Here is a 27,773-nt window from a genome sequence, read left to right as displayed (position 1 = left end):
ATGCTCAACACTTGTCCTGTTTCGCTGTAAAATAACCTTTTTATACTTTTGATAACATCTTAACTGTTAATATATTTTCAGGTATTAAAAAGCTTTCAGAATAAAGTTGCGACACGGCAGGTATCGTGCTTTTCTTCGATAAGTTTTTCGATGTTGTCAATGGCAATTTCAGTGAACCTAAAAAAGGAAAATCTACCTATGCGCTGTAACACCCAGATCACCGCACCACAAATTGTGGATAAAAAGCTTGAATGTTCTCAAAACTATGAAATATGCGACAAAAATGGATCTAAATTAAATCAAAAAAAGTTGGATCAAACTATTGAAGCTTTCCAAGTTATTTTGGGATCAAGAAGAAGAAATGAATTAGGTTGCCTCTAATTATTGTTTAAAACATAGTCAGGAAATAAATTGTTACATACTTGCTGTTAAGTTATTTTCACGGAAGTGCGCTTAAAGCGTCGCTGTATTTGCATGTGTCTTAGTTACTTGGAATGGAACGTATGTAAATAAGTAGGTACTTATAAATAATATATTGTACTTGATTCAACATAAGTTTTCATTTATTTATTCTGAAAAACTGATTTATGTAGTTTTCTAAGCAAATGGAAATTGGTACGACAAAGATTACTACATAAATCAGTTTCCAATATTAAAGTTGTTACATGTAGGTAAAGAACCCATAAGTACGTGTGTGTGTGTGTGTGTACATGTGTGCGTGTTTACTGCATATACAGTCTCATTAGTTGAGAGCAGGACCGCTAGGGGCAGCACTAGTAGAGACGTGAACGTGAAATGTCCGAGAGTTTCTTATCTATTACAGTAATAACATATACTAATCTATGTTCATGACGTCCGCAAAGATTTTGTATATCTCACTTTTCCCTATTAATTGATTACTGCCGTGAATTTCTTTTTTGAACGGTTTTGGATCTATACTCAACCCTTCATCGCGTGTGTCTATTAATTTCGCTCGTCGATGGACTTTCTCCTCAACATCTGTCAAATAAAGGAAAGTTAGTATGGTTCCCGAATCTTTAGTTTTATCTGTATCTATATTTTTTAAATTATTGCGTAACGGACTATGATTAGTAGAATTGTAGTCCTCAGTTTGTGAGTTTAACTCACTGCTTATTTCCAGCTGTTCTATTAATTTCTGGATTTCATGCTTTACTATATCGTCTGCAATATCATTTGCAAGTTCGGCATGACCTGTTTCTTCTTTATCAGTAATAAATTCGCGACTTTCTTTCCAAATTATTTTGTCAATATCAACATTTTTATCAACTTCTGGATGTTGCACTTGAATTTTATTTTCATTTTGAGTAGCTTCATGATATTCTTGATATTTGGGTATAATATTTTTACCATCATATTCGAAATCTATAGGATGTGCATTCCCTAGAATATTTGGAGGATTTGCAGGGACGTAACCGTTATGCACAGTGTGTTTATTTGTATGTTTTGGCATATGTATATTTTCGAACTGAAAATTGACTACAGTAGGATTACGATGTTTTTTTCTTAAAACTGTATCGTCTTTTTTAACTACTGAAAGTTGTTTTTTAATTAAACGAACACCTGTTTCTCTTGATATGGATTCTACGGGATCAACATTATCAGTCACAGATTTTTTTGCTGAAGCAGCGTTCTCGGGGAAATCAGATTCTGAATCCATATTGAAATTATTATCTGGTATGTTTGTCACTCTAACGTTCTCTAGATCTGTTTTTCTAATTTCTCTTGACTCTATTGGTTTTGGATCAAAGTCAATTACTTTGGTTGCGCGATCTACTGGAATAATGGTTATACCATCAGAATCACTGTCACTTCTGTCCACTTTCGTTTCTTCTAGAGATGTTTTCTTGGCTTCTTCTTCCTCTTTGGCTTCAGCATCTTTATTGTGTTGATCTTCTTTTCTTAATGCATTACCACTTTCTTCTTCTCGAGTCCGATCAGAATCAATAAATTGATGTACTACTGGATTATTTTCGGTACTAGGTCCATTGTATTTTATTTCGGGATCTTGTTCTTCGTCTGGTAGACTTACTTCTTCCTCTTGGGGAGTTCCAGGTTGTATGTTCCGGATTAAATCCGCACTCTCTTTGCTTTGCATTCCAAGTTTTTTAAGTTCATTCAGCACTATTTCGAGGTGTTCATCTATGGGTGCAGTGTCTTGGGCTGGCTCGGTATTTGTACCTTCACGTTGTAAGGGGATTGGGTCTGATTCCCCGCCGATCCCGTATAGAATGATTTTTTTATCCAATACTCTAAAGGGTCGTACTGTTGTAGTTCTGTGACTGAGTCGAACTTTTTTCTGAAATGTAACCAGAGAGGTTTATCGTGGGAAAACAAAAAAAGTTTTCGTATAGTCAGCGTTATGTAGGTATGTTGGTCGTTAAAGTCGTGCGAGCTGATTTAAAACGCTCACACCAAGAAGCGGCATGCCAATCCGCACCATTGGGACCGCTCAACCGCGTAAGGAAGCGGGCATATAGGGAAAGATTCCTGTACTGGTTTTCTATAAAAATACGGTACCTACTGAAACTGGGGATTCCCAGTTCTCTCTATGCAAACTCAAGCATCTAAGTTGACAGGAGAGCAGTTACCTGATCCATGAGGTCTTGAATCCAGTCGGCATAGAACCCGACCTTGGTGAACACTGTGGGCGTGTCAGGTCGTCCGCAAATCGGAGAGCCAAAGCTGGTGACGCCTACCAGGTACATACCCGTGACACCCGGGTCGCCTACGTCTAGCTGGAGAGCAAAATAGTTTGAAGGCTCAGTTATTTCGGGGGGATTTGGCGAGTATAGGGTTTTTTAGAAATCTCAACTGGGCACTAGAAGTCAGCTACTTAGCTAATAGTTTGGAGTTAGGCAAAGGAAAGGGAAGGTATGCTGTAGCTGATCATATGGTGCCGAGATAGGTTTATCCATCCATACTAATATTATAAATGCGACAGTCTGTCTGTCTGTCTGTGTGTTCCCTCTTCACGCTTAAACCGCTGAATCGATTTAGATGAAATCTGGCATAGAGATAGGTCGAGTCCCTGAGAAGGACATAGGATAGTTTTTATCCCGAAAATCATCCCTTAAGAAAGTAAAAAGCGGGGTGGAATTGAGATAATTAACGAAGTGCCTGCTAATTTGTGTGCATAATATGCTCAAATTTAGATTGCTATGAAATTTTTTCCAGGCTCTATTCTTACTCTAGCTGCGGTTACTAAGTCCATGCAGACGAAGTCGCGGGCAAAAGCTAGTATATTTATATATTGCATTTTTTCCAGGCACCCCTATCTCTGTACCTATAGCTTCCTAGCTATAGGTACAGGGACAGGTAAAGGTATAGGTGCAGGGGGTTGCCATGAAAAAAAAAGAGGAAGATAACGAAACGTTGCGCTTGGATTTCCGTTGCGTCAGCGTCCAGACCATGACGGATCAGACTAGTGTTGGACTTACATTGCATGCACCTTCGCCTCTTGATATGAAACCGGCGCAGAAATTTGTTCTAGTTACGAACTTCCTGAAATAGTTTAAAGTTTATTATAATTTGGGCACCTTCCTTTAAAATATTTATCAGTACGGTTTTTACTCACTATTATTTTTAGTCGCTTTTGGCGACATGTTTCGGATTCTTTGGGAATCCATCCTCAGGCACGAGTGTCCGCGGCGGTTGTACGTCGTGCACTGCCCGCGCCGCCCGCCTCTCGACACTCGTGCCTGAGGATGGATTCCCAAAGAATCCGAAACATGTCGCCAAAAGCAACTAAAAATAATAGTGAGTAAAACCGTACTGATAAATATTTTGAAATATGTCTCACGATAGTTTAAGTGCGACCTTCCTTTAAGTCGGAGAAATACGAACAATCGCTCTACTACCACTAAGTACATCTATGTACGTCTGCTGACCATGACGGAATGTGATCGGAACCCAAATCTGATACTAGGAGGCAAACGAACAGAATAATTAATCGCCCGATGGTAACGCCTTTGGATGTGTGTGAATGGTAAAGTCGTATCGGGCGGTGGTAAAACTAGTATACTCGTAATGATGATGTATGTGTTTAAGTTTACTTACTTTCCGTATATTTCCCTGCACGACTCTCTATCGTAGAAGTCCAGTCTAGCCGCATGCAACCTTTTTCGATGATATTGTAAATTGCTCTCCTGTAGAAATACCTGACTAGTTAATTGTGCGTTGCCATTAGTTGACTTGGCAGCTTGTCACCACTGTGCCGTGGCGATATGACGTAGTCGCATAAAATAAGTTTCATAAAAATGCGGGTAACAGTAACTTTAGGGACAATGGAGCTATGGTCACTTTCTTTGTGCAATCGAATTAAATATTTTAGATCTTCGGATGATCCAAGGTGGTTGATATAGCTCAGATAATGCTGATGATGAATTTTTTTTCGCTGCAACCCCATAATGTAGGGTGTTTTAGGATTGGTCTATCAAAACGAATAGGGGTAATCAACAACCATTTTTTGATAAATTTATTATTTTCGTAAATGATAGCTTCCAAAGAAAAAAAAACGCCGTGCGGAGGGGACGGCGTTTTTAATCTCTCTAACTTTTGAACCATTGGTCCAAAAAAAATGAAAAAATAAAATGGTGAAAGTAAATAAGCTTAGTAACCAAATACTTTCAAAGAAAATTATAGCAAACATGATCGGTTTCGCCGTTTTTGATTTATCGCAGAAAGTTTTCCCTACTTAGTACAAACACGTACAAGCGCCGCGAAGATACTTCCTTTTACTGATGACTGTAGGACTGAGCATGGCCCGACATGACCTTAGCCAGCTTTTTTCTAATGCCATAAGATTCACTTACCGTTTTAGCGCCCCATCCAAGAATGGTAATGGGCGGCGTGTTATCCGGCAAAGCGGCTGCAGATCGGTCAATCTGTATCTTCTTCACGTTCTTATGCTTAAAGTTGAGGACCTTTTGGAGCTGCATGACAGCCAGGTTACCGCGCAGGGTTTTGGGATCGTATGACGGGTGGAAGTACACACCTGTAGGTACAGGGAGGGTACAAATTAAAATAAAGTAGGAGTCTTGCCCCAATGTTTCTCTTACCCTATCTACCTTTATATAAAGTCATAATACATGTTTGGAATTCACACAGTTATAATTAGTATAGGTATATTCAAAATAAGTACATATTGTGTCAAAATATATATTAAAATTATTTGATAGTCATAAGCGTGGAATATTTATGAGTATTGGTCAAAATAAGTAATATACCCAGTATTTATAATGATTGTTAATCCTTATAGCTTTTCGGTATAAACGTAGAAATTCTAAGCTTGGAATGTGTAGGGTCTGCAACCGTTAAATTTATCATATATTGCAAGCGTACTTGTATATTTTGATTTTACAAGCTTTTATTTAACTTCATCATCATCATCAATATCATACATATTATGAAATAAAACTATGAAATCGGATTATATCGCGTATATTGAGTTTATAATACATCCCGACGTTTCGAATCCTTTACAGCGTTCGTGGTCAACGGGTGACTGAGGAAAAACTACTATGTATGTTTGTTTGTAATATTATTTTTGTCAGGTCAAATCTAGCAAGTTTAATTAGACCACTTCCCATTATTCGATTGAGCTGAAACTTCACATACCTAGATACTATGTAAGTTGGACGACAATACAATATTATGGTACCATCGAGCTGATCTGACAATGGACACAGGAGGTAGTCACAGGAACTGTGATAAAATAATATAAACTAATTGTGTTTGGGTTTGTTAGAATTGTCACTATGAGTATTAGTTTCCTGTTGAAAGAAAAAGTCTGCGATAAAAGCTTGTATGGAAAATGAAATGTTTGACCAAAAACTTATTATATATATTTAAATAATAATGTACCCATGACAGGGATGATCTCTCCGCCGAAGAAGTGGAAGTTAGATCCGGCGCGGATGGCGATGAAGCTGGGGTTCTCGCGGTAGAAGCGATTGTTGTGGGCGCTGTAACAGACGATCGCTAAAATATGATAGGTAGGCTGATCAAATAGTCCTATGCTCATCCCCACCTTGGGGATAGCCCCAATACCTACTCAGTGCCAGATTAACCAATTTTTAAGCAAAATAAGCACGTGATTAGGGCACCACGTTTAGGGGGGCACCAAAATGCCGGGTTGAAAAAGGTGAACAAATTTTAAAATTAGGTACACACCAAGGGCCTGACACTTTGATAGAGAAATATAGTCTTATTGCGATTCTTATAAGAGGAAAGAGAAAATAGTGCCATGTGTATGTATAGCAAAATAGTCCTTATCACCGACCGGCGAGGCGATGGCGAAATACCGAAATTTATAAGTGAAAGAGAAAAAAATCCTATGCTGCCCAAATTTTATATGAAAATTCTTTCTCTTACCCCCGGTCGTTCGGTGGCGCGTCTATAACTACTTGTATATACTATGTTTATGGTACACACGCATAGTTTTTACACGTTTTTTTTTGAGCTGACCAAAGGTTAATTACTTAAATAATGGCGCATAATTCTTTGAGCAACAATCCGAAATTCACAACGCTTTAATAACAAGCAACAACCCGTCTCGCTGGGCCCGAGTTAAACTCCCACTTTAAGTCTGAGCTCCAATTACGCACAGTTGGTATGAATCTTGAGGTCATGTTATACTGGATAAATTAAATGCGCGTAATAAAGATAAGTTTATGAATAGCGTGGCTCAGTGGCTTGATAAAGAATAAGTACTTACATACTTACGAGCGCACCAATTAGTTATTCTGTGCCAGTGCAGTGCGAAAGCACAGAATAACTAATGGTACTCGCCGGTAGGTTTGGCGCGAAACTTGTCGTTGCAAGCTTGGATTTGTCATTACGACAGCACCAGTAATAGTAGGGTTAGTAATTGGCACGATTGTTCCTTAGGTCAAACAAAGCTGATTTGGCCCGGTAGCCACGAGATCGTACCGTGCATTCCCCCCAAAAAGGGAGGGTGAAAGGGTCGCTCCCCAGGTCCAATCTCGTATAATTTCGTATAATTTAGGGACAAGGAGTTTATTTCTAAAATAATGATTATACCCTTTCCATACAAAAAAAATAATATATATATTTTTGTACATAAAATGAAAATGTTATGTAATTTTTTGTGACAATTTTGGCTGTTATGTTTCAACACAACCCTGTAAGGGCACTGCAATAAAATTACAAACTAAAACCGTTTCGTTCAATTTCGACTTCAGATTCGTGTTAAGGAGCCTCTGATCCTCAGATATCGATGTGCATCAAGATTGGGTCGAAAATAAAGAAAATCAAGATGGCGACCGTTCCTAATAGTTTCGAGTTCAGATTCGTGTTAAAGGGCCTCTTGGATCCTCAAATATCGCTTTTCATCAAGATCGAGTCAAAAGAAAGAAATTCAAGATGGCGACCGTTTCGTTAAATTTTCACTTGAGATCCGCGATAAGGGGCCTTTCGGGTCCTTAGATATCGTTTTTCTGAAAATAATAATAATATGGCCCTCATTCAATTTATAGTTGGTCAAACCAAATTGGCAGTAAATAAGAACAAAAAAAACTATACTCATCCTTTTCTTTTGGGTGCTAGTACTAGTGTAAGACAAAGATAGTATGAGTCTCTCTCTCTCTCTCTGTCTATGTTTGAAATGAGACAGTCCTTTGACACACTATATCACTTCTATATAGACAAACACATCGGGTAAGCACTGCCATAGAATCCAAAAAATTTCGAAATTGGAATGTTCTACATCGCGCTATCGAAATTGTTCCTGTCACGTATATATACCCCCGAGTCACTATAGGGAGGATGGTTGGGGAGGTGGGTACTGGACTCCGGCCGAGTGCCGCTGGCATATAATCAAATTATTCACACTATAAAAGGCAGCGCGCTTCTTGCGCTCTTACATACTGGGTGCCTGCGGCGACACCAAAAGGTCGGGCGAAGCCCGACATTCACGCGCGCTCTTACATACTGGGCGCCTGGGGCGCCCTTCACACTTAAAGGTCGGGCGAAGCCCGACATTCAGCGCGTTCCGCGCGCTCTTACAAACTGGGCGCATGCGGCGCCCTGCACACTAAAAGGTCGGGCGAAGCCCGACATTCAGCGCGCTCCGCACGCTCTTACATACTGGGCGCCTGCGGCGCCCTGCACACTAAAAGGTCGGGCGAAGCCCGACATTCACGCGCGCTCTTACATACTGGGCGCCTGGGGCGCCCTTCACACTTAAAGGTCGGGCGAAGCCCGACATTCAGCGCGCTCCGCGCGCTCTTACAAACTGGGCGCATGCGGCGCCCTTCACACTTAAAGGTCGGGCGAAGCCCGACATTCAGCGCGTTCCGCGCGCTCTTACAAACTGGGCGCATGCGGCGCCCTGCACACTAAAAGGTCGGGCGAAGCCCGACATTCAGCGCGCTCCGCGCGCTCTTACATACTGGGCGCCTGCGGCGCCCTGCACACTAAAAGGTCGGGCAAAGCCCGACATTCAGCGCGCTCCGCGCGCTCTTACAAACTGGGCGCATGCGGCGCCCTTCACACTTAAAGGTCGGGCGAAGCCCGACATTCAGCGCGTTCCGCGCGCTCTTACAAACTGGGCGCATGCGGCGCCCTGCACACTAAAAGGTCGGGCGAAGCCCGACATTCAGCGCGCTCCGCGCGCTCTTACATACTGGGCGCCTGCGGCGCCCTGCACACTAAAAGGTCGGGCGAAGCCCGACATTCAGCGCGCTCCGCGCGCTCTTACATACTGGGCGCCTGTGGCGCCCTGCACACTAAAAGGTCGGGCGAAGCCCGACATTCAGCGCGCTCCGCACGCTCTTACATACTGGGCGCCTGCGGCGCCCTGCACACTAAAAGGTCGGGCGAAGCCCGACATTCACGCGCGCTCTTACATACTGGGCGCCTGGGGCGCCCTTCACACTTAAAGGTCGGGCGAAGCCCGACATTCAGCGCGCTCCGCGCGCTCTTACAAACTGGGCGCATGCGGCGCCCTGCACACTAAAAGGTCGGGCGAAGCCCGACATTCAGCGCGCTCCGCGCGCTCTTACATACTGGGCGCCTGCGGCGCCCTGCACACTAAAAGGTCGGGCGAAGCCCGACATTCAGCGCACTTCGCGCGCTCTTACATACTGCGCGCCTCAACAAAAAAGACTCAATAAATGACTCGACTCGAGACTACGTACGAGTACGAGTACAAAGAATCGAAAGTTTTGTAAAGTCCGCTGCAGTCTCGTAAAAGCGAGTCGGGTTCCTCGACTCGAGTTTTTTTTTACCAACAATAAGCTCAATTAAGTGCATTTGACATCCACACAATGTCGTAGATGGGTCAAGTCCTTCATGGCAGCCACACCTGGTTTACTAAATCAGTCAAATCTGAAAAAATCCAGGGTGAGGGGGTACCCTGGCCTAGAAATGCTTAGGGCACCAAAATGTTTTAATCCGGCACTGCCAATACTCCGCGAACTTTTGGACTTGTCGTAATGGCGACATTTCCACAGTTCATGTGAACTTGTGAACTCACACTGAAAAGTCAGTTCCCCGGATCTTATCAGTTAAATGCTTCTAAATAAACAATAATAGTAGATTGTTAACCAAGGGATGAAATAATGCCTCTCACTGAGTTAAACACTCTACTTTTCATTTCGAATACGAGGAAAGTAAACTGAATGTTTTTTTCAAAACATGACTATATAAGTATACATTTTCATAGTATTTCTTGAACCGTACTTTCAATTAACAATTTAGGCAAAAGTATCGTTATTTATGCATTGGAGAGTCAAATATCAGAATGGAAATTGTATACTTAACAAATCTTTTTAAACTCAAATTTCAATTGCTTATCGCAAACAAATTAAAAAAATCGTACTTCGAACGTAAAATGCTCTAGAAGTACAGACACGTATCATTTTCTGCACACGTTTTAGAACAATGACTCTATTGCAGAGCATGAGCTGAAATAAAAACATATTTACAGCTGTAAACATGAGGCAGCGGTGATGACGAGGTCGTCTTTAATGATGGAACCGGCGCAGTAGAACACGTTCAAAATATGAACGCTCACTATAAACGGGTAGTTTTGGATATTGACTCTCTTTCCTTTGTAGATTCGGCGAGTCGGAGTGTCATCTGGATCTGTCGGATTATAGTTATATAAATCCCCTAGTTCACACTCGTACTAAGTAACTACGGAAAATTTTTGTTGTAATTTTAGTAGTTACCATAGTGCAAAGTCAAAAAGTCGAAATTACGACCAAATTTTCCGCGTAATTAGTACGAGTGTGAACTTTGAACTAGCGTATTTGTTTTACAAGGGGACAAAGTTGTTGTTTAACCTTTAGTGCTAATTTTGATACCCGAGCTAGCGAAAGATTCAAAATAGAATCACGACGGTAGCGAGTTGTTAGAAAAGCGGAATCTTGAGCGTTGCGAGGGTTTCAAGGTACGAGGGTTAAAAAAGCTTTTTCCCCTCACTAGCTCGGAAAGTTGTCGTTTATCCTTCAATACAAGCGGGGAAAATCGCGTTTTATCCACTAGTGGGGAAAGTAATTTGACCTTGGATGGAGCGTGTTTAAGTAGCTTGACAGATACCAAAACGTAAAACGCTCATGATAATGGTTCGTTCGATATTAATTATCATTAAATAAATGGTTTGAGAATATAATAAAAAATACCAAATTTAGCTTTATTTAATGATTTTAAGTCATAAACCTTAAAATTCCATAAGAAACGTTTTTTTTTATAATGATGTTAAATATAATTCTGAACGCACAAGTTGAGTCGATGCAATTTCAAAACGCATCGTTGACATTTCATACATCAGAAATGTCAACATTGTCAACAATTTTTTTACTTAAAACCATTAAAACCTTTTCTCACCGACTCGCGTAAAAATACACAACTTCCACAGTTTTCTGTTATAATATCTTAAAGAAATGAGTGATTCCAGTGATGAAGATGATCTAACGCCTGTGGATGTTGCACTTTCCTCGCTATAGTGAGGTGAAAAGTTTTGTGTTACACACGGGCGCAAATGTATTTTACTTCTCTTGTGTTGAAACACTCGCTACGCTCAGGATTCTATTTTAGAACCCTCGCTCGCTCGTGGTTCACCTATAGAATCCTTTCGCTTGCTCGTGTTTCAATTCTACACTCGCGGGTAATTCTACAACTTTGCACCCTCGTATAACCAATAACTATTTTCCGAGTTAAACACAGTTTTTTTTCACCACACCAATGCGAGGAAAATACTAATATTGCAAATCTAATCCAAATGAACGCTATTAAATATTTACATTCAATATCATTACTTGAAAGACGATTCCACCAGCCAACATAAGGAAATAACCCAATATTTGCATGAAATTACTTTTAAAAATTATTATTTTTCACCAGTTTCTGAAGAATGTATAGAACTTTTATGAGCAGTGCCCTGGTGCTGGTGTAGCGAAAAAATATTTACTAACAAGTAGCGTAGTGGCATCAGCCGGGCTAGCACATGATTGGCGCGAGAGTATCTCGCCGCGACATAGACTACCCGTCCCTCTTTAATTCATACAGTTAGTAAAAGACGGGTAGTTTATCTCGCGGCGAGATACTGTCGCGCCAATCATGTGCTCGGCCTACAGTGACTGACAGGAACCTATAATCGATACTTTTAATTTTTACTGTAAGTGGATTATTCCGTCAAATTCTGGATATTTCATGAAAACTATCTGGTAAACCAGCTTTGTAAGTAGAGGCATCAAATTTGAAAAATCTAGGCGCGAAGGAGCGGACTGACAAAGCTGACTTTCCAGAGTATAATTGCCTTATACAAAGATAATTACGTGTACCATAGCGATTTAAAACCAACAAAACCATCAAGAAAATAAGCTCTTACTCCAAAATGGATTCTCTTCGTTAATTCCTGTTCCACTACCAGTAGCGTCAGTATCATTAGTATTCAAATCATTGTCTTCAAGTCTTGTTAAGTTCGGCTTCCTGTCCAAATCCAGTCTTTGCTGGTATAAATGGTCTAAGGCTTTAACGTTCTCGGGATTACTTGCATAAGTTTCGAGATATTCAACGACTGTATCGTTGAGTAGTTTGTTGATGTCTACTGTTATATTTTCTTCGGCCAATGCATCATCTAAGGCTAATGGAAAATTTGCGTATTAGCCATGCCCAAGGAAAGGAGATGAGACACGAATATTGTAACACGCTTAAAACTTTCAAGTAAAACATTTTGAAAAATCAGTCTAACGACACCCCAAAACATAGAGTTGAAAAGCGAAGAAACAAAACATTTTCACTTTACTTCTATTACTACGCGCGCGACTACGCGTCAAAAGTATCTACCATCTACCATTTTGTAATACCTTAACAAAAAGAGATACGTTTTTATACATATGCAGAATACCTAATACAACCACACAGATACATACTATACTTAAGAAAAAAATATGTCACAACTAGCTTTTGCCCGCGATTTCGTCTGCGTGGAGTTAGTAATTGGGGTAGCTTATTTTTTATCCAATCTGCTTTTTATCGATTTCCCATACAAACTTCAACCCCCCTTTTCACCTTAAAGGGAGGGGTAACCTTCGAAGGACATAGGGTAGTTTTTCCGGGACACAAACTATCTCTATACCAAATTTCAACTAAATCGGCTCAGTGGTTTAAGCGTGAAGAGGTAACTGACAGACACACTTTCGCATTTATAATATTAGTATGGATTTGGAAAAGTATTCCAGGGTAGCAGATACTTTTGCCGAGTTGTTTCATCCCCTACTATTGATCCTAACTGTTCATACATGCCCATGTCATTCAGCTTTATCACTATGCCAAGCCGCGGACATAACATACGGGCATTGCGTAAATATAACGGTTCCCAGTTGACTATGGAACCCTAATTTTTTTTTTTTTTTTTTATTAAATACAGCAACTATCCTTACAGGTAACCCTAATACAATAGTGCCTTAACCTTAAATTAAAAATAATCCTTAATACTACTTAACTAAATAATTCAAATTAAAAATTCAATTTATTACAATTACTTACAAACACAATATAACATGCATTAAAAATTTACTCGGACTACCTCAGCAAACAAACGCCTCTTACCAGTTTCCCATGCTAGCGATCCATACAAGTCTTCGTTTTCGTCATCTCCAGTAGAGTTATTCGACTCAGTCGCTAGTCTGCTCAATACTTCTCTGCTCTCCTTCTCTGCCTCTGTCAGATTTACGTAGTGATTAAATATGACAGCAAACTCCTGTAATTTTGAGTCGTTGGAAGCCAATATTTGACTTGATACGCCTTTTAACAATTCTGAGGCTGCTACAATGTCCTGGGGTAGTTCAATAAGGCCCTGGATTGAGTGAAAACTACATAAAACTGTCCAGAAAATAAAGGTAAACATGTGAATACCGGAAACTTAACGTTTTCGAGGGAACTGTGTAAGCGTTATCAGTAAACTATTTATGATATTATTTTAAAGTGTGATTTATTATTTATTTCGACATGTTGTAACTGTACTAGTGTTAAACAAGAAGTAGTAGGTAGGTAGCTGAAGAATAAAATATTTCGACATTGGTGATTTGACTGTAATATTTCAGTGGAACTTAATAAAAACATATTCTACTACCTTAGAGTTTTAAGGGATTTTAATTGTATACTTTAGTTTTGTTTCAGTCGCTTCTAACTGTCACTTTTCTGATAAAAAGTATTGGGTTTAACATTGAGTTTTGGTACACAGTAAAGTGAAAAGGAATGTACTTTAATGCAATGGTGTTATAATAAGACCAGTGGTCTATCTTTTAACGCTATGATTCCATTAGCTTTAGAATTAAGAGGTGGCAAAGTATACGTGCCGATTCCCTATGCCCCCAGGTAGCAAAATGACGTCAGCGACGTCATAATGACGGCATTATTACGTAATTATGACGTCGCTGACGTCATTTGACGTCATTTTGCTACCTGGGCCTCAGGGACAGTTTGGGATGGCGTATAGTTTATCAGTCCTTGGTTTGGATTTGGATACTATATTTTATTTAGGTAACAGTTTTTACCATGTACATCATATTCAATCACCCCAAACTTTTAGGCTGTTTTGTAGGAATTGTTATCAATGGCACCTGCAGTACCTAATAGGCGTAGTAGGACTGTCTTGTACACAGATGTTGATAAGTGAATCGGTTATACATTTTTCTAATATTATATTAGTATTGGTTGGTATACTTGGTATTGGTTGGTAATAATAAATAAATAAATAATAAATATTATAGGACATTCTTACACAGATTGACTAAGTCCCACAGTAAGCTCAAGAAGGCTTGTGTTATGGGTACTCAGACAACGATATATATAATATATGAATACATACCCAAGACTCGGGAACAAATATCTGTGCTCATCACACAAATAAATGCCCTTACCGGGATTCGAACCCAGGACCATCGGCTTCACAGGCAGGGTCACTACCCACTAGGCCAGACCAGTCGTCAAAATATTAGTGGTGGTAATATTGGTGGTTTATATAGTACTAGCTGTTGCCCGCGACTTCGTACGCGTGGATTTGTATGTTGTGGTTATTATATATTCTACATATTGCATTGGATATCGTATTGCATACTTATAAAGAAAACAACGAAAATCAATTATCATTTTTATTTGTTTTTTACACGTAACACATTTACTTAATTCCATGTTTGCTTTATTGGCGTCATTATTTCGAACTATTTTTCTATTTGTTGATTGTATTACGATGAAATTTTAGAAACTGTTACTAAAAGCAAGATCTCATTGCACTTCGAACAATTATGAAAAGCGTTTGAAAATGTATGGAAATGTGTGATCTAAATCATTGCGAATTCTAGGTGTATTAGGCGTTAGTAAGAACCAAAGATAGATATAACTCCGTAATAGATGTATACAGTCTAAGGAAAAAACGTGCCTCGAAAATCAAGAAAATTTGATTCTCGTTCAGAGGGCGCTACTAGCTTTGGCTTACTGTCGTATAGATGGCGTTGACGGTTTCGTTTGTTATTTAACAATTTTAACGCATATCAGTGAAAGAACATGGGTCAAAATCATAAAAAAATATTAATGCAAATAAAAAAAATCATGTATCCATATTTAAATACATTTTATAGTATTTTTATAAATATTTATTTTTAGTTTTAAAGTGTGTCGACAGATGGCAGTGAATTTACTGGGGTTACAAAATTTACTATGACAGTACCGCTCTAGTATAAGTTACTCTATGGTAAGAAAATTCTTTCAATGGTTTTACCTGATTCACTTAAGGTAGATATTTTCGGAAGAGTATTGTCCAATGGGATCATCGTTGTACTATGTTTCTCACTATCATCAATCTCTACTACTCTAAACCTTCGTCTTAATTTTACATCTTCAAACTTTCTCCTACGAAAAGTACGTAAGAACGTAAGATCTTGATCATCTTTGTCAATATTATCATCAACATCATAGTATACAGGTGTACCGAATGTCGACGGTTCCGTTGTAGTAGTTTTCGTTGTCCAACCAACACACTTGGTGGTCGTTTCTGGTGTTGTTTTTTCGTGGTTTTTATTTTCATCCGATGCCGATGATATTGATGATAACTGGAAAATTAAAAAAATCCTAATATATAACTTTATGCCATTTAGGTTAGAACTCAATGGGATAAAGTAGGTATTTGACGGTATTTTGGAACAGTCACCTGCAATAATGTTACCTACTCTTCGAAAGCCGCAAAAACTACAATAGTTATTTGTTATACAAGGTTGCAAAGTTCTATTTTACCCGCGAGTGTGGAATTGAAACACGAGCAAGCGAAAGGATTCTATAGTTGAAAAGTTTTGTGTTACACACGGGTGCAAATGTATTTTACTTCTCGTGTGTTGAAACCCTCGCAACGCTCAAGATTCCATTTTTCGAACCGTGTGTAATTTTGGAATCTTTCGCTTGCTCGGGTATCAATACAGGCACGAGATATTAAACAACAACCGTTCCCCCTTGTAACCATAACAACTATTGTGGAATGTATGGGAACCAATACATTCCATTACTAAACATATTAATATGTTTAGTAATGGAATGTACGGGTCACTCACGGGTCGGGAGCGTTTTCGACTTAAAATACGTGAGTGACCCGTTTTTAATATGTTTAATATGTCTGTGTCTCACGGAAGTTTTGTTATTAAAAAATTCCATTACTCTTCTCTTTCCGCACAGACTATCTATAATGTACGATTTCCACCGGCCGGCTGGAGTCGGCCCGCGCCGCATTTTCAATGTGCCTATACATTATTTATGGCAGAAGCGATGGAGTCCGACCGAAGCCGTTCGCATCCGCGAGGAGCCGACCGGCTTGCGGCTGTAAAAATGTGAAATGCGCTCTGACTCTGTAGGAATCGTATTTAATAGTCAATCTATCTGTAGCCGTCGCTTCCAAAACATTGCCCAGTCCTAACATTTTTGACAGATGTTCAATACCAGGTCCATGCTCATGATCTCTTCAATCCAGTCTGCGTAGTAGCCAACGTTGGTGAAGACTGTGGGTGCGTCCCATTGCCCGCAGTTAGGGGGGCCGAAACTGACAACACCCACTAGCAGCCCATTCACCACTGCAGGGTTACCGGCATCGCCCTGTGATCGAGAGTTATAATTCGTTATACCAGCAAGTCGTTCTCAAGCGAGAAAGTGTACCTACGATGGTTACTTCTTAAGGAAATTTAGGAGACCGGTTTCTTCTTAGGACACCTATTCTATAATACAAGACAGTAGAAATTAACGAAGAGGATAGAAAAGATATATTCAATCTTTTGTTTTATGATGGTCACAAAGACGGTTTTGTTTTGTAGCCCAGGGACGCAAGATGAATTTGCTTAAAAGTGACGTTACTTGTCGGACCACCTAAAAAACCGGCACTCGGGTTAAGTATGGCTGGCTGAGATGGAAAAAGACTGATAGAGCTATTTGAAGTAGAAAAATTGTCTTACATTGCATGCTCCCTCGTGATGTTCACTGAGCGCACAAAAATTCGTTGTTGTCACGAAGTTCCTGTAGAGTTGTTAAAACAAACTAGGTAATTATTTGTACATTGATACGTAGCTGGTAGTTACTTTGGGGCGTGACCTAAACGTAACGCCTCGGTCCCTCGGTCGGGGGTGAAAAATTATGTGTTACACGAGAGCAATAGTAGATTGTTAACCAAGGGATGAAAGGCACTCATTTCTGCCGAGGTATTTTCCGAGGCTACGCTCAAGATTCTAACTTAGAAAATCTTTCGCTTACTCGGGACTCAAAATCAACACTCGCAAGAAAAACCAACTTTCCTCTCTGGTTGCACAAATAACTATTGTCAGTTCGTCAGGTGACAACCAAAACTCACTCACCACTAAAAAATAATGAAACAAAAATAAGCCTTATTATGGTAATTATACGGTTCACTATGGCTATGAACTTGTGGTGGTAATTAGTAAGTTTTGGTCGTCACCTAACGGTATGATCTAATAGTTATGTAATTCTGTTTTCTCAGCTTGGTTGCTTGGTGTAAATGTGAAGTTAGGGTAAAGTGTATACTTACTCAGTATATGTATCTACGCACTCATCCCGAGAACTGACTGTCAAGACAGCCTTGTGGATCAAATTCCATAAAGCGTTAAAGATTTTGTTATGGTACTGAAGAAAATAAATGATATTAGAAAAAAAATCTACTTTTTAAGTTAATATTTACACGACTATAATTTTTAATATTTTAAGAGATTCAAGGTTGAAGTATACTTACAGTCTTAGCTCCCCAACCAGCAATAGTGACTTCAGTACCCTTTGGCACATCAGACGCGTCTGTACTGATATCTAGCTTGCGTACTCTCCTTCGTTTAAAGCTGAGGTGTCTCTCCAGTCTCATGATGACCAGGTTGTCTTGCAAGTTTTTCTCATCGTATGAAGGGTGAAAGTAAACATTTATGACCTGGACCACCTTCCCCCCTAATCTGTAATAGTTGGTGCCAATGCGAACAGAGAGGACACCGAAAGTCGGAAGTGTAGAGGTTTCTACCGTGACGACCGTCTTCGGTGGATAAGTTTCGTAACTCGAGCTTTTGCCTGATTCTTCGGAGCTAGTCATTATTGTTTCCGTGATGAATGTCGTCGGTGGATAAGTTTCGTAACTTAAGGTTTTGCCTGATTCTCCGGAGGTAGTCATTATTGTTTCCGTTACGACTGTCGTCGGTTGATAAGTTTCGTAACTCAAGCTTTCGTCTGATTCTTCGGGGCTTGCATCCGTTGTGATTGTATCGGTCGTGGTCTCATCGGTGGTGGTCTCATAGGGCGTTGTGTCTGGTGTAGTGCTGGAGCGACGTACCCATTCTTGCCACCTGCATTCAAAGTTAGATAAGTGGTTCAGCATAAGGTTAGAGCGACAAGACCCTTCTAATCTTTAAACATGCCTTACTCTTAATTGTTCTATTAGCAAGGCAAATATATAATCCACTATTTACTTATTTACCTTTTCAAACAATGGGCGGCGGTTATGACCAGGTCCGATTTGATGATTGTGCCGCCACACACAAACCGGCCAAGGACGTGAACGGTCACCAAAAAAGGCAAGTGCTTGATCTTCGTTTTGTGCCCGCGGAAGATGCGTCGAGCGGGAGTGTGCACTGAGGATAAAATATAAGGAATTAATATGTGAATTTGAAGAAGATAAGTGATGTAGAGTACAAAGATAATGAAATACTTAGTAAATGCTATCTGCTATCTACTGATGCCACATCAGCTGTGGTCGCTGTGGATAGGCCGGGTAGACACATACTTACGTGTTTAGCAGACCGAACGTACGAATGTGTTGACAATAGTCAAGTAGGTAATAGATGATAATGATATCTTCGTAGAGGTATTATAAAGTTAACATACTCTTTAAATTAAACAATAATTGGATGTTTGAATAGGACTGTAATCTCACCCCTGTAATGATTTTCCTCGGTACTTGTATCTCGTGAATCTGATTGGCTTCTTGTAAAATCCTTATCCTGAAAAAAATCTTCTGATTTTTGATAGCGCTCAGTAACTCGGTGGTGCTTCTTAGCAAATTTAGTCTCACGTATAGTTTTCTTAGTGTAGTCAGTGGTATTATCTTCTTGTGTTATATTTAAATTTGGAATCAACATTTTCTTACGAAATAAGTTTATCGCTGTCGTTAAAACAAAATTACTATAGTTATATGTGATATCGGTTATTGTTGGTTTGGTTTCTTCCTTACTACCTGCATTTTCTACAGGAGTCAGCCTAGTGAAGTAGTTTTCTTTAGTCAATACTTCAGCTGATTCTTTATCATTATCTGTTTTTAATACCTGACTCGAAAGTTTTTGGTGAACATCATAAACGAAGGGTGATGATACTATGGGGTATTGCAGCCACTGTTTCAGACCGTGGGTTGCGTTGAAGAAACAAACGATAGCCCAAAATTTGATGATCACCATGAAGATACCGATTATTGAAGAATTATAACAAAGCCCTAAATATATTGTAAAATATGTTACCACATTAAAGTCTTTTCTTTTATGCATTGTTTTATTTCAAATCGTAAATATAGGTTTCCAACGGTATGTCACATAATGTTTTTTCGTAATCTTAATACAACTAAGTCAATAACTTTTATCAAATATATATACAAATTTTATTGTTGTTTTAACGTTTCGAAACCAAATAAGTGAGTACATAAGTTACATACCTACTAGTATAATGACAATGTGATGCAATAAGTAATGCAGCTTATCTTAACTACCTTTCAAGTTATTTACATTAAATTGAAATTGCGAAATATGAATGCGATTGAGGATATGATTAGGTTGTAAAACAAACTATTTGTGTAAAGTTACTTATTTATAATTCATAGAAACTAGTTCTCTAAATACACCATTCATTTTAAATACATTTTATTAAAAAACCATGACAAAATTTGCAGCTATTACTTTCGTTATCATTTCTTCGCTAGGCAATTTAAGCATTACTGTTAAAATCATGGACACAAAAGACGTAAATCATGAAGTTAGTGACAGAATATTTGGTGTAGTAGATGATTTGTTTATTTCTTTGAAAATTAACCAAACGTTTATTCAACCCAAGAACAATGAAGAATACATGATTATGCACAATTATGTGCAAGGCGTGCTTCGCAAAAACTATGAAAAATATAAAGAAATGCACAATAATATTAAAACAAATATAAGCGATGAAATGGCTGATCAAATTTCTGGCGTTAACGAAGTCATTGATGAAATGATAAGAGAACATGCTGTTACACACAACGACAGCAATCACGATGCAAATAATGCTTCTCTTCAGCTCGAGAACTTAGTAGATTTAACAAATCTGACAAAAGGGTATAATGTTACAACGAAAGCACTCACTCAGAATGATTATACATTATGGAGTAAGTATAAGAAGATAAAATAGTAGAAGATTAAGTAATAGTAGAAAAAGAAAATTAAATAGTACATAATGCTAAGTAATATATTTAACTATTCATTCCTTCCTTTAAACAATTCTCCTATGTAAGAATAATTATTTGCGTCGTAAAGAGTACTTATAATGTATTGTATTTTAATCTGTTTATGTATGCAGGCTCCGACTCTAAACAGGAAGTGGACAGTCGGCGGATTTTCAAAGGCAGCAGCACGGGTATCGCTCGGTACCCTTTCATGGTGAGCGTGCACGTGGGCGGGCGCTTCGTCTGCGCCGGCTCGCTGCTGCATGAGCGCCTCGCGCTCAGCGCTGCTTCCTGTCTTATGCGGTGAGTTCTGTCAACACACCCTAGCTGCTTTCAATTCATCCATGCCATCTTGAAGATGAGTTTTTCAGCGGGACAATCTTCTCAAAGCGGTCACGCAATGTATGCCAGTGCGTCACTAACTTAACTTTGGCTTTTACAGAACTCGGGACGATACCAAGCTCATGGTACATATACGCATCGGTAGTGATTACGTCAGTAAAATGGGCTACCTAGTGAACATAGGCAGACTTTTCTTCCACCCAGAGTTTGACCGCTCGACCCTAGCTAACAACCTGGTTATTCTCAAAACTCGGAAAGCGTTGCGATTCCAAAAGAAAAAAGTAGTGGCTGTAATGTATGATAGATTTGATCACCTCAGTTTGTTGAAGAAAGTTAAGGATATCATGATTTTGGGGTGGGGACGAAGGGGTGTAAGTTTTATTTATTATATTAAAAGTAACATATACGAGTATAAGAGAGCCGCTAAAACTTTTCAAATGTTTTATGTTTTTGTTTCTAGCCGTTAGAAAAAATCGAAGTAGACGAACGACCGTTATCTCGAGCGCGCCTAAACATTTACGATTTAGAAGAATGCAAATACATTTACACCAAGTAACAACTGATCACTAATTTATATGTGTTTTTGTAGATACAGGGTTAATTTTACGTGGATTTCTATTTTAATCCCATAAATCTCACTGACATTCATTCCACAAAACTTTTGCTGATCTGCTTAGGAAAAATTGCTAACGTAATTGCAGAACAAATTTCATTCTATTTTAGTTTCTTCCACATATTTGTTTAGTATTGTAACTGTAAAAAGTACAGTTTACTTTCTGATAATTAAGTACCTACCTATGAACAATTTCCAGAGAATATGTCTCAGAAAAGAATTTCTGCGCCGGATTTTTTGATCGTGGTGAAGGAGCATGTAATGTAAGTACTTTACATTTTTGATTTTGATTTTGCCTTTCCTCACACACAGTCACATACAGTTTAAAAAAATATTAAAGTACAATAATATTAATTTACAAAAATAGCACGACGGCGGCGGGCCTGCGCTGGCGGGCAGCCTGCTAACTGGTGTCATTAGCTTCGGTTCTCCAAAATGCGGCCGCGTCGACGCGCCCACAGTATTTACACGCATCGGCCTTTACGCCGACTGGATTGACAGAGTCATGGATAGCGTTGCGGTATGTTCAATGTTGATATCATTAATAGTAAATTCTTGCCGGTCCTATATTGGGATACCCTCCTCCAATTTAGGAGGGATTTAAATTCTCTCGGGCAGAGGTGTAGGGTTAGTGCCAGCGGCGGCGTAGCTTTATTTGACGTTCATAATCGCATTGTAATTTGCCTTGAACTTGAAAAATAAACTTTATCTTTTATATTTATCTTTAGTACAGTTAGAAGATCCAAGCCTAACGATGATTGATTAACCCACGCCAGTCTAAGTATGTGTCGACAGGCTTAAGGTTATTGCCGGGATTCACTTGACAATAGAAGAATTATAAAAAAATATTGTCATCAATCATCGTATTAATTGCTACTTCCATCGTTGCCATTAAGAATCAATTCTCGTAGGGCGGTAACACTATCACCATAATGAGGTAATTCAGATGTTACACGCACTTTAATTTAAAGTTCCACGTATAGTATGGTACGAAATTCAGTGGTTTTACCTGCAGTTTCTTACATATGTAAATTTATTGATAAATTAATAAATGTATCTACTAATAACCATATTTGGTTTTTAGTATGCCGAAGGTAAACTAGCTAATCCACATACATTTCAAACTCCTGGGTCTATCGACATCGGAGTTCCAAGTGAAGAACTTGATAAGATGGAATTAGAACTAGAAAATCCTCAAGAGGTATTGCAACGAGAATTCGGTTTGAAAGATATACTTAATGGGCCTATAGATAAATTTACAAATGGGACAATTAAGCCCTCAATTAAAGAAAATGAACATTTAGAAATCCCAAAGAATGATGCGATTCGTACTATAATGACTGATGTGGAGCACTCTGAAGTAGATCAGATCAAGTTTTCTGATGATTCTGAAGAACAACCAACTATAATACCAGAGCGACCGACACTGTTAGAGGAAAATGAAAAATTAAAAGATGCACATGATGAAAATATCGCATTTACCAACTTTACCAACTTTATTAAGAGACTATTTGGAAACGGTAAAATTATCGAAACTAAAGATCCAGGAATCATCAGTTTAGAAGAGTATGAACAGATTGACATTCTGGATTTGAAACCAGATTCCACTACTATGACTCCAGCTCGACCTGAATATAACAATGAAGAAGAGTCATCGACACAACGTTTTGGCGTCCCTCGTAAGGTACCAGTGACGCGAATGCTTGATTGGGAGTTAAGTACCAACGATACTTCAGAAGAAACCACAAGGTCGCTTGAAGTATTTGAACTTCAATATCAAGTTGATGTTAAACCTGTTTCTATGCTGAAAACGAATGGACACGGTCATAATAAATCGATTATTATCTTGTCTAACAGCGGAACTACTCAACGTATTATTATAGAAAATACAAACAAATTGAATATTAAACTCACAAATGGAATTAAAGACTTAATAGAACATATTAATGACACTCCGTTAAGAAAGAATGGTACAGTCAAGAAAATACATTATGCTACGTAATATCTACAAAGTTTAACATATATTGGTGTGTTACAATCTTTTTTATAAATCTATCGATATATTTTCGACTTTCGACCGATCGATTTATATTTTTTTAACTCTGATCTTGATGTTAGTTTTTTGTTAGTTGATCTCATGTTATTGACATTCAGACTCATTTGGGCATTGTAATTAGGTATAAAAAAGACATCTATTTAAATCAATTTTATCGATCCTACACTCAATCCTGACGATACTGTTTTCAGGTTTACAGCGAGGTGTGTTACATGTTGTATAAAGATAATAAAACGAATATTGGGAACAACTTTTTATTGTTTTATATGAAACAACAATTCAACATAAATTCAAACAATATATCCACTGAGTGTTGTTAAGACATGTAACATGTAGGTATATATGAACATATATCACTTTACGTATCTATACTATATTATATAGAATATGATTCTCTTGACACTGAACAGAACCAAAATAATACGTAATATAACTATTTCAATGTTACAACTTATTCAAATTTGAAAACATTTTTTTTTCTGAAACTAGTTTTTTCCTGATTCTATTCTAAATTCTCCTGATAATATGAGTAAAAAAATGTCATATAAAAAACTTTTCAACGAAAATTATACCTATCCAAAACAATGAGATCTAAAAACCTCGACACCTAGTTATAGTTCTTAGAGAAATAAAATGACTAGAGATAAGACTAGCTTAGCTACTCGTAACTCAATGTAAGGGTAGAATTAGTAGACTACAGTTAATCGCCGAGACTTACCATTCAAATATTTCTATCTGTTTTCCATATCTTTTTGATGTTTTTTTATATTCTGATGTGCAATTCGATTTTTTTCCAGAAGTTCTAATTTACACAAAGATCAAATCTCGGCAACTTTCTAGGTATGTTTGAGGCAAACGCAGACAAAACTTTACTGCATACCTACTTATTACAAACATTTCATTTGAATATTCCAAAAATACGGATATTTAATATAAATGCAACAACAAGTAGGAAACAAAATAATTCTGTTTGATATCAATCACCGATCATGCATCGTTCTAATCGGTGTCGAAAGCTGCTTTCGAACAGTTCGTCTACGAAATACCTCGAAATGAGTAAGATACCTAGGTTATTTCAATTATTAGGTAAAGTTTTATACTTTTTGATATTTATCCCCCATCGACTCGTCTGTTTGTGGCAAAAATAGAATGTAGATATTGAGAATTTTAGGCGGTTTAAAGTCAATGTGGGTGTAAGTTACTCGTACAATCTATTAGTTACTCTCTATTTTACAAATGACTTTAAAGTACAGTACTCAGAAATAACACTTGCTTGCTTTTCAACGGACTTGCAGCTGTCCAATGGTAATCACTACATAGTATAAAACAAAGTCGCTTCCTGCTGTCTGTCTGTCCCTATGTATGCTTAGATCTTTAAAACTAGGTAACGGATTTTGATGCGGTTTTTTAATAGATAAAGTTATTCAAGAGGAAGGTTTATATGTATAATACATCAGCATTGCACCCGTGCGAAGCCGGGGCGGGTCGCTAGTAAAATACATTTTAATTTCAATGGACGACGGTAGGACCACAGTCTATAAAACAATACAGCCATTCGACGAAGCCGTATAGACAGGGCAATCGTGCGGGTGTACCGCGCGCACCCGAGGTGCATACATCGCCTTTGTTAGTAGCTCGGTACTACTTACACGGCTAGCGTGTTTTATAGTAATTCAAGTGTGTGTCTTGGCCAGTTGTGTAAAAGTCTGTGACAACCCTATTGTGTTCTTGTGCGGTGTCGGCATTTACGCCAACATCAAAGGCGTCGGTCCACTGTTACTTTTTACACTGTGGTAGGACCGTGTACAGACTAAAAAGTCGTTTGTATAATAAAGACTTTCTTATCAAGGTAAGGATTTAAGGGAACTATATTTAAAGCTATTTTACGATGACATTGAAAGCGACATAGAAATAGTATAGATAAAGATCTTGATACATTACACGATAAAATAGAATTTCCTTCCTTATAATAATCATAAGAAAATTTACGGGAGTTGTTATCCCATCGTCAAGCCGGTGAACAATTGATTTCGCAGTAAGTGAGGATTATTCGTCAATCTGTTCACAAACTTGAGTTCAATTTAAACATCTAATAAAATACTACATTTATCTCTTTAAATATCTATTTTAACCGTCGTACTTTATTTTATTGTTTTACAATAAAGTCTAACATTTAGGCTTCAAAGGTTTGGATTTATCCACAATCTTCAACATTCTTTCAAATAAGGATACAACTAGAAAAATGTTTTACATGTAGTTATTGTTACGAAAAACTATGTAAAGTTATGAGAAAATAATAAATAATACTGGTTGTTTTTTATCCAAAAACCGCCAATAATAAGCGATTTAATTAATCTTAAGACATCTCATTATTAATGATGACGACATCCATAATGCCATTTAGACTACACGCAATATATAAAAAAAAACTTATAAACTCAAATACATTTATTACCCACCCTTTTGGTGCAATCTAGTAAAGGGAAAACTAAAAATTATTCTTATATGTACTTGAAACAGCCATTGATATTACACCTTAAATATTTATCACACAAAGATTTATCAATCCAATTCTCTTGGAAGTGCAAGTTTGGCTTCATTTTGTTTAAAAATGTCATTCAAATAAAAGTTAATTGGATTTTGGTCCTCAACTAACCAAAACCGTAAATATTTTGAATCATATTGAATCATATTATTAAAACTGATATTTGTATTTTAACTGATAGTAGTTATTATATATTTTTAAAGCCAATCTTAGAAATAGATCAAGCTATAATTTGACCAAAACCTTAAGAAGACTAGACCAGATATATCGTTATGGGAACACGAATGGCACCAATATTATTAACAGATTTTCTACCTCATCTCTTAACTATCTTAAAGTTTTGGTCAAAATTATGCCATGTTCAGTACATAATTGTATAATCTAGACACAAACATCACTGTGCCTTGGTTTTAATAATCCAGGACAAATTTCGGGGCCAAACTAGCTAAAAGCCCTGAAAATCTAACTTTATTCATTCTACAATGTATTTTTCTAAATCTTCACGAGTTTTTTTTACGTTGAATGTTAACTTCTCTGAGTCTTGAACGTTTTTAGGTTTCCGGTTTCTCAAGTTATTAACAATGAACACATTCACTAATTTTAGTGACAAATAGAAGATAAGAGGAATTATCGTAACCATTTATTATTTGCACCCTAACAAATATATAACAACGACATCTGAATAATCGTATCGTTTACAAGATTAAACTCGATAGGCTAGATTTAAATATCAGGAAACATCATTAAAACCACCTTATTAATAGGAAAATGGTTCACGGTTCTTTAATTTCTCAAAAGTCCACGTTTCTATCTTCTTGAAAATAAATAATGCTGCATCGTTTTTGCCTTTCAATACCCAACTTTCTTTTATTTTGGAAGCGTTTAATTTATCTTTCCATTTTTTTCCATTCTACAAATTTTTTCAATACGTGTACAATGCCATCTGTTTTTTGCCACCAATAATATTTTGACATTAAATTACATTAGGTACACACACAGGTATGTTTAGAATCAATTGAGATTCGTTTTAATTAATGTTTCAATCATTTCTTACATTCCTAGAAACTACCCAGTGTTTCTCTGTTTGAATATATCTTTCAAATAGGTAGTGATGATTTTCCAAATCAGTTCAGAAATGACGGAGTTCTGTTCCGGATCATATTAGTATATTACGGAGATTTCTTTGCTATGGGTTTTTGCACTATTAAATTTTTTGAGTTGTAAACACACTGCACGTTTACGAAAGCAGCAATCATTTTGTTCCAGTATCAGTAGTTGTTTTAGGAGGAACTTGATACCACACTAGTCACAAGAAACAAAATTATCTTTATAGAAGCATTAGTGTTAGAGTCATTGATGCCCACTATATTCGAAAGAGGGAGGGTCCTTCAGCACCAGACTAGTGGCAAGAGAGGATAAACCTCTAAAGACAGCACTAGTTACAAGAGAGAGCTCAGCATCACTCCTAAGAGAGGAAGCAAGCTCAGCTCTAGCAAGATAAGAACCCCCCCTCCTCGCACTAGTCACGGAAGGGGAAGAGTCCCCCCACCCCGCCGACGTCCCAGTCGGCGACCTCGACGGGCCCGAAGCACTCGTCGAAGAATTGTTCCATGGACTTGTGCAGGTGGATGGTGGAGCGCTCGAAGTTGTGGCCTTCGTCGGGGTAAATCTGTGTCAACAAAACATGCACTTATAAGTAGTCCGAAATATGGCTGGTTGGTCAGGTATAATATGTTATTGAAGG

At 38.1% G+C, this 27,773-nt stretch overlaps 5 protein-coding genes and 1 long non-coding RNA gene across 8 annotated transcripts in view; 2 read left to right on the top strand and 4 right to left on the bottom strand.

Annotated features, from left to right (window-relative positions):
- Positions 1-27,773, top strand: part of LOC134751181 (uncharacterized) — a 456,797-nt gene that overhangs the window by 156,815 nt on the left and 272,209 nt on the right. The window lies entirely within an intron of this gene.
- Positions 1-27,773, bottom strand: part of LOC134751176 (cytochrome c oxidase subunit 4 isoform 1, mitochondrial-like) — a 222,464-nt gene that overhangs the window by 6,063 nt on the left and 188,628 nt on the right. The window lies entirely within an intron of this gene.
- Positions 836-13,512, bottom strand: LOC134751206 (uncharacterized). Its single transcript, XM_063686588.1, has 9 exons — positions 13,099-13,512; positions 11,876-12,130; positions 9,969-10,128; positions 5,884-5,984; positions 4,833-5,014; positions 4,078-4,166; positions 3,459-3,522; positions 2,610-2,756; positions 836-2,317 (listed from the first exon to the last, which is right to left on the bottom strand). The coding sequence occupies exons 1-9, from the start codon at positions 13,394-13,396 to the stop codon at positions 836-838; spliced, it is 2,778 nt and encodes a 925-aa protein (XP_063542658.1). The 5' UTR covers positions 13,397-13,512.
- LOC134751205 (uncharacterized) lies at positions 16,447-19,489 on the bottom strand. Its single transcript, XM_063686587.1, has 6 exons — positions 18,947-19,489; positions 18,491-18,644; positions 17,768-18,359; positions 17,567-17,661; positions 16,980-17,040; positions 16,447-16,626 (listed from the first exon to the last, which is right to left on the bottom strand). Exons 1-6 carry the CDS (start codon positions 19,461-19,463, stop codon positions 16,447-16,449), a joined length of 1,599 nt encoding a protein of 532 aa, XP_063542657.1. The 5' UTR covers positions 19,464-19,489.
- Positions 19,740-24,290, top strand: LOC134751204 (transmembrane protease serine 11D-like). The gene is made up of 8 exons (XM_063686586.1): positions 19,740-20,416; positions 20,608-20,776; positions 20,916-21,186; positions 21,276-21,367; positions 21,628-21,691; positions 21,796-21,948; positions 22,513-23,112; positions 24,282-24,290. The coding sequence occupies exons 1-8, from the start codon at positions 19,933-19,935 to the stop codon at positions 24,288-24,290; spliced, it is 1,842 nt and encodes a 613-aa protein (XP_063542656.1). The 5' UTR covers positions 19,740-19,932.
- Positions 23,725-27,773, bottom strand: part of LOC134751170 (inactive dipeptidyl peptidase 10) — a 348,960-nt gene continuing 344,911 nt past the window's right edge. For all 3 annotated transcript variants that reach the window (XM_063686543.1, XM_063686545.1, XM_063686542.1), the window contains exon 18: positions 23,725-27,698. In XM_063686543.1, the coding sequence (XP_063542613.1) occupies positions 27,549-27,698 (150 nt within the window). In that variant the 3' untranslated portion in view covers positions 23,725-27,548. The remainder of the gene's footprint in view (positions 27,699-27,773) is intronic.

This window comes from Cydia strobilella, chromosome 21 (assembly GCF_947568885.1).
Source record: "Cydia strobilella chromosome 21, ilCydStro3.1, whole genome shotgun sequence".
NCBI lineage: Eukaryota > Metazoa > Arthropoda > Insecta > Lepidoptera > Tortricidae > Cydia > Cydia strobilella.
Note: the sequence above shows the minus strand (reverse complement) of the source record. Positions and strands in the feature narration are given on the sequence as shown.

Coding starts and splice junctions, on each gene's coding strand:
- LOC134751206 (XM_063686588.1), bottom strand. CDS start 13,396: ATGTTTACCTTTATTTTCTGGACAGTTTTATGTAGTTTTCACTCAATC. Junction 10,129..11,875: donor CGAAGAGAATCCATTTTGGA/GTAAGAGCTTAT, acceptor ATAATCCGACAG/ATCCAGATGACACTCCGACT. Junction 2,757..3,458: donor GAGGCGAAGGTGCATGCAAT/GTAAGTCCAACA, acceptor TTTGCTCTCCAG/CTAGACGTAGGCGACCCGGG.
- LOC134751205 (XM_063686587.1), bottom strand. CDS start 19,463: ATGGTGATCATCAAATTTTGGGCTATCGTTTGTTTCTTCAACGCAACC. Junction 18,645..18,946: donor CGAGGAAAATCATTACAGGG/GTGAGATTACAG, acceptor TTTTATCCTCAG/TGCACACTCCCGCTCGACGC. Junction 16,627..16,979: donor ATCACGAGGGAGCATGCAAT/GTAAGACAATTT, acceptor TCTCGATCACAG/GGCGATGCCGGTAACCCTGC.
- LOC134751204 (XM_063686586.1), top strand. CDS start 19,933: ATGACAAAATTTGCAGCTATTACTTTCGTTATCATTTCTTCGCTAGGC. Junction 20,417..20,607: donor GAATGATTATACATTATGGA/GTAAGTATAAGA, acceptor TTATGTATGCAG/GCTCCGACTCTAAACAGGAA. Junction 21,187..21,275: donor TGGGGTGGGGACGAAGGGGT/GTAAGTTTTATT, acceptor TTTTGTTTCTAG/CCGTTAGAAAAAATCGAAGT.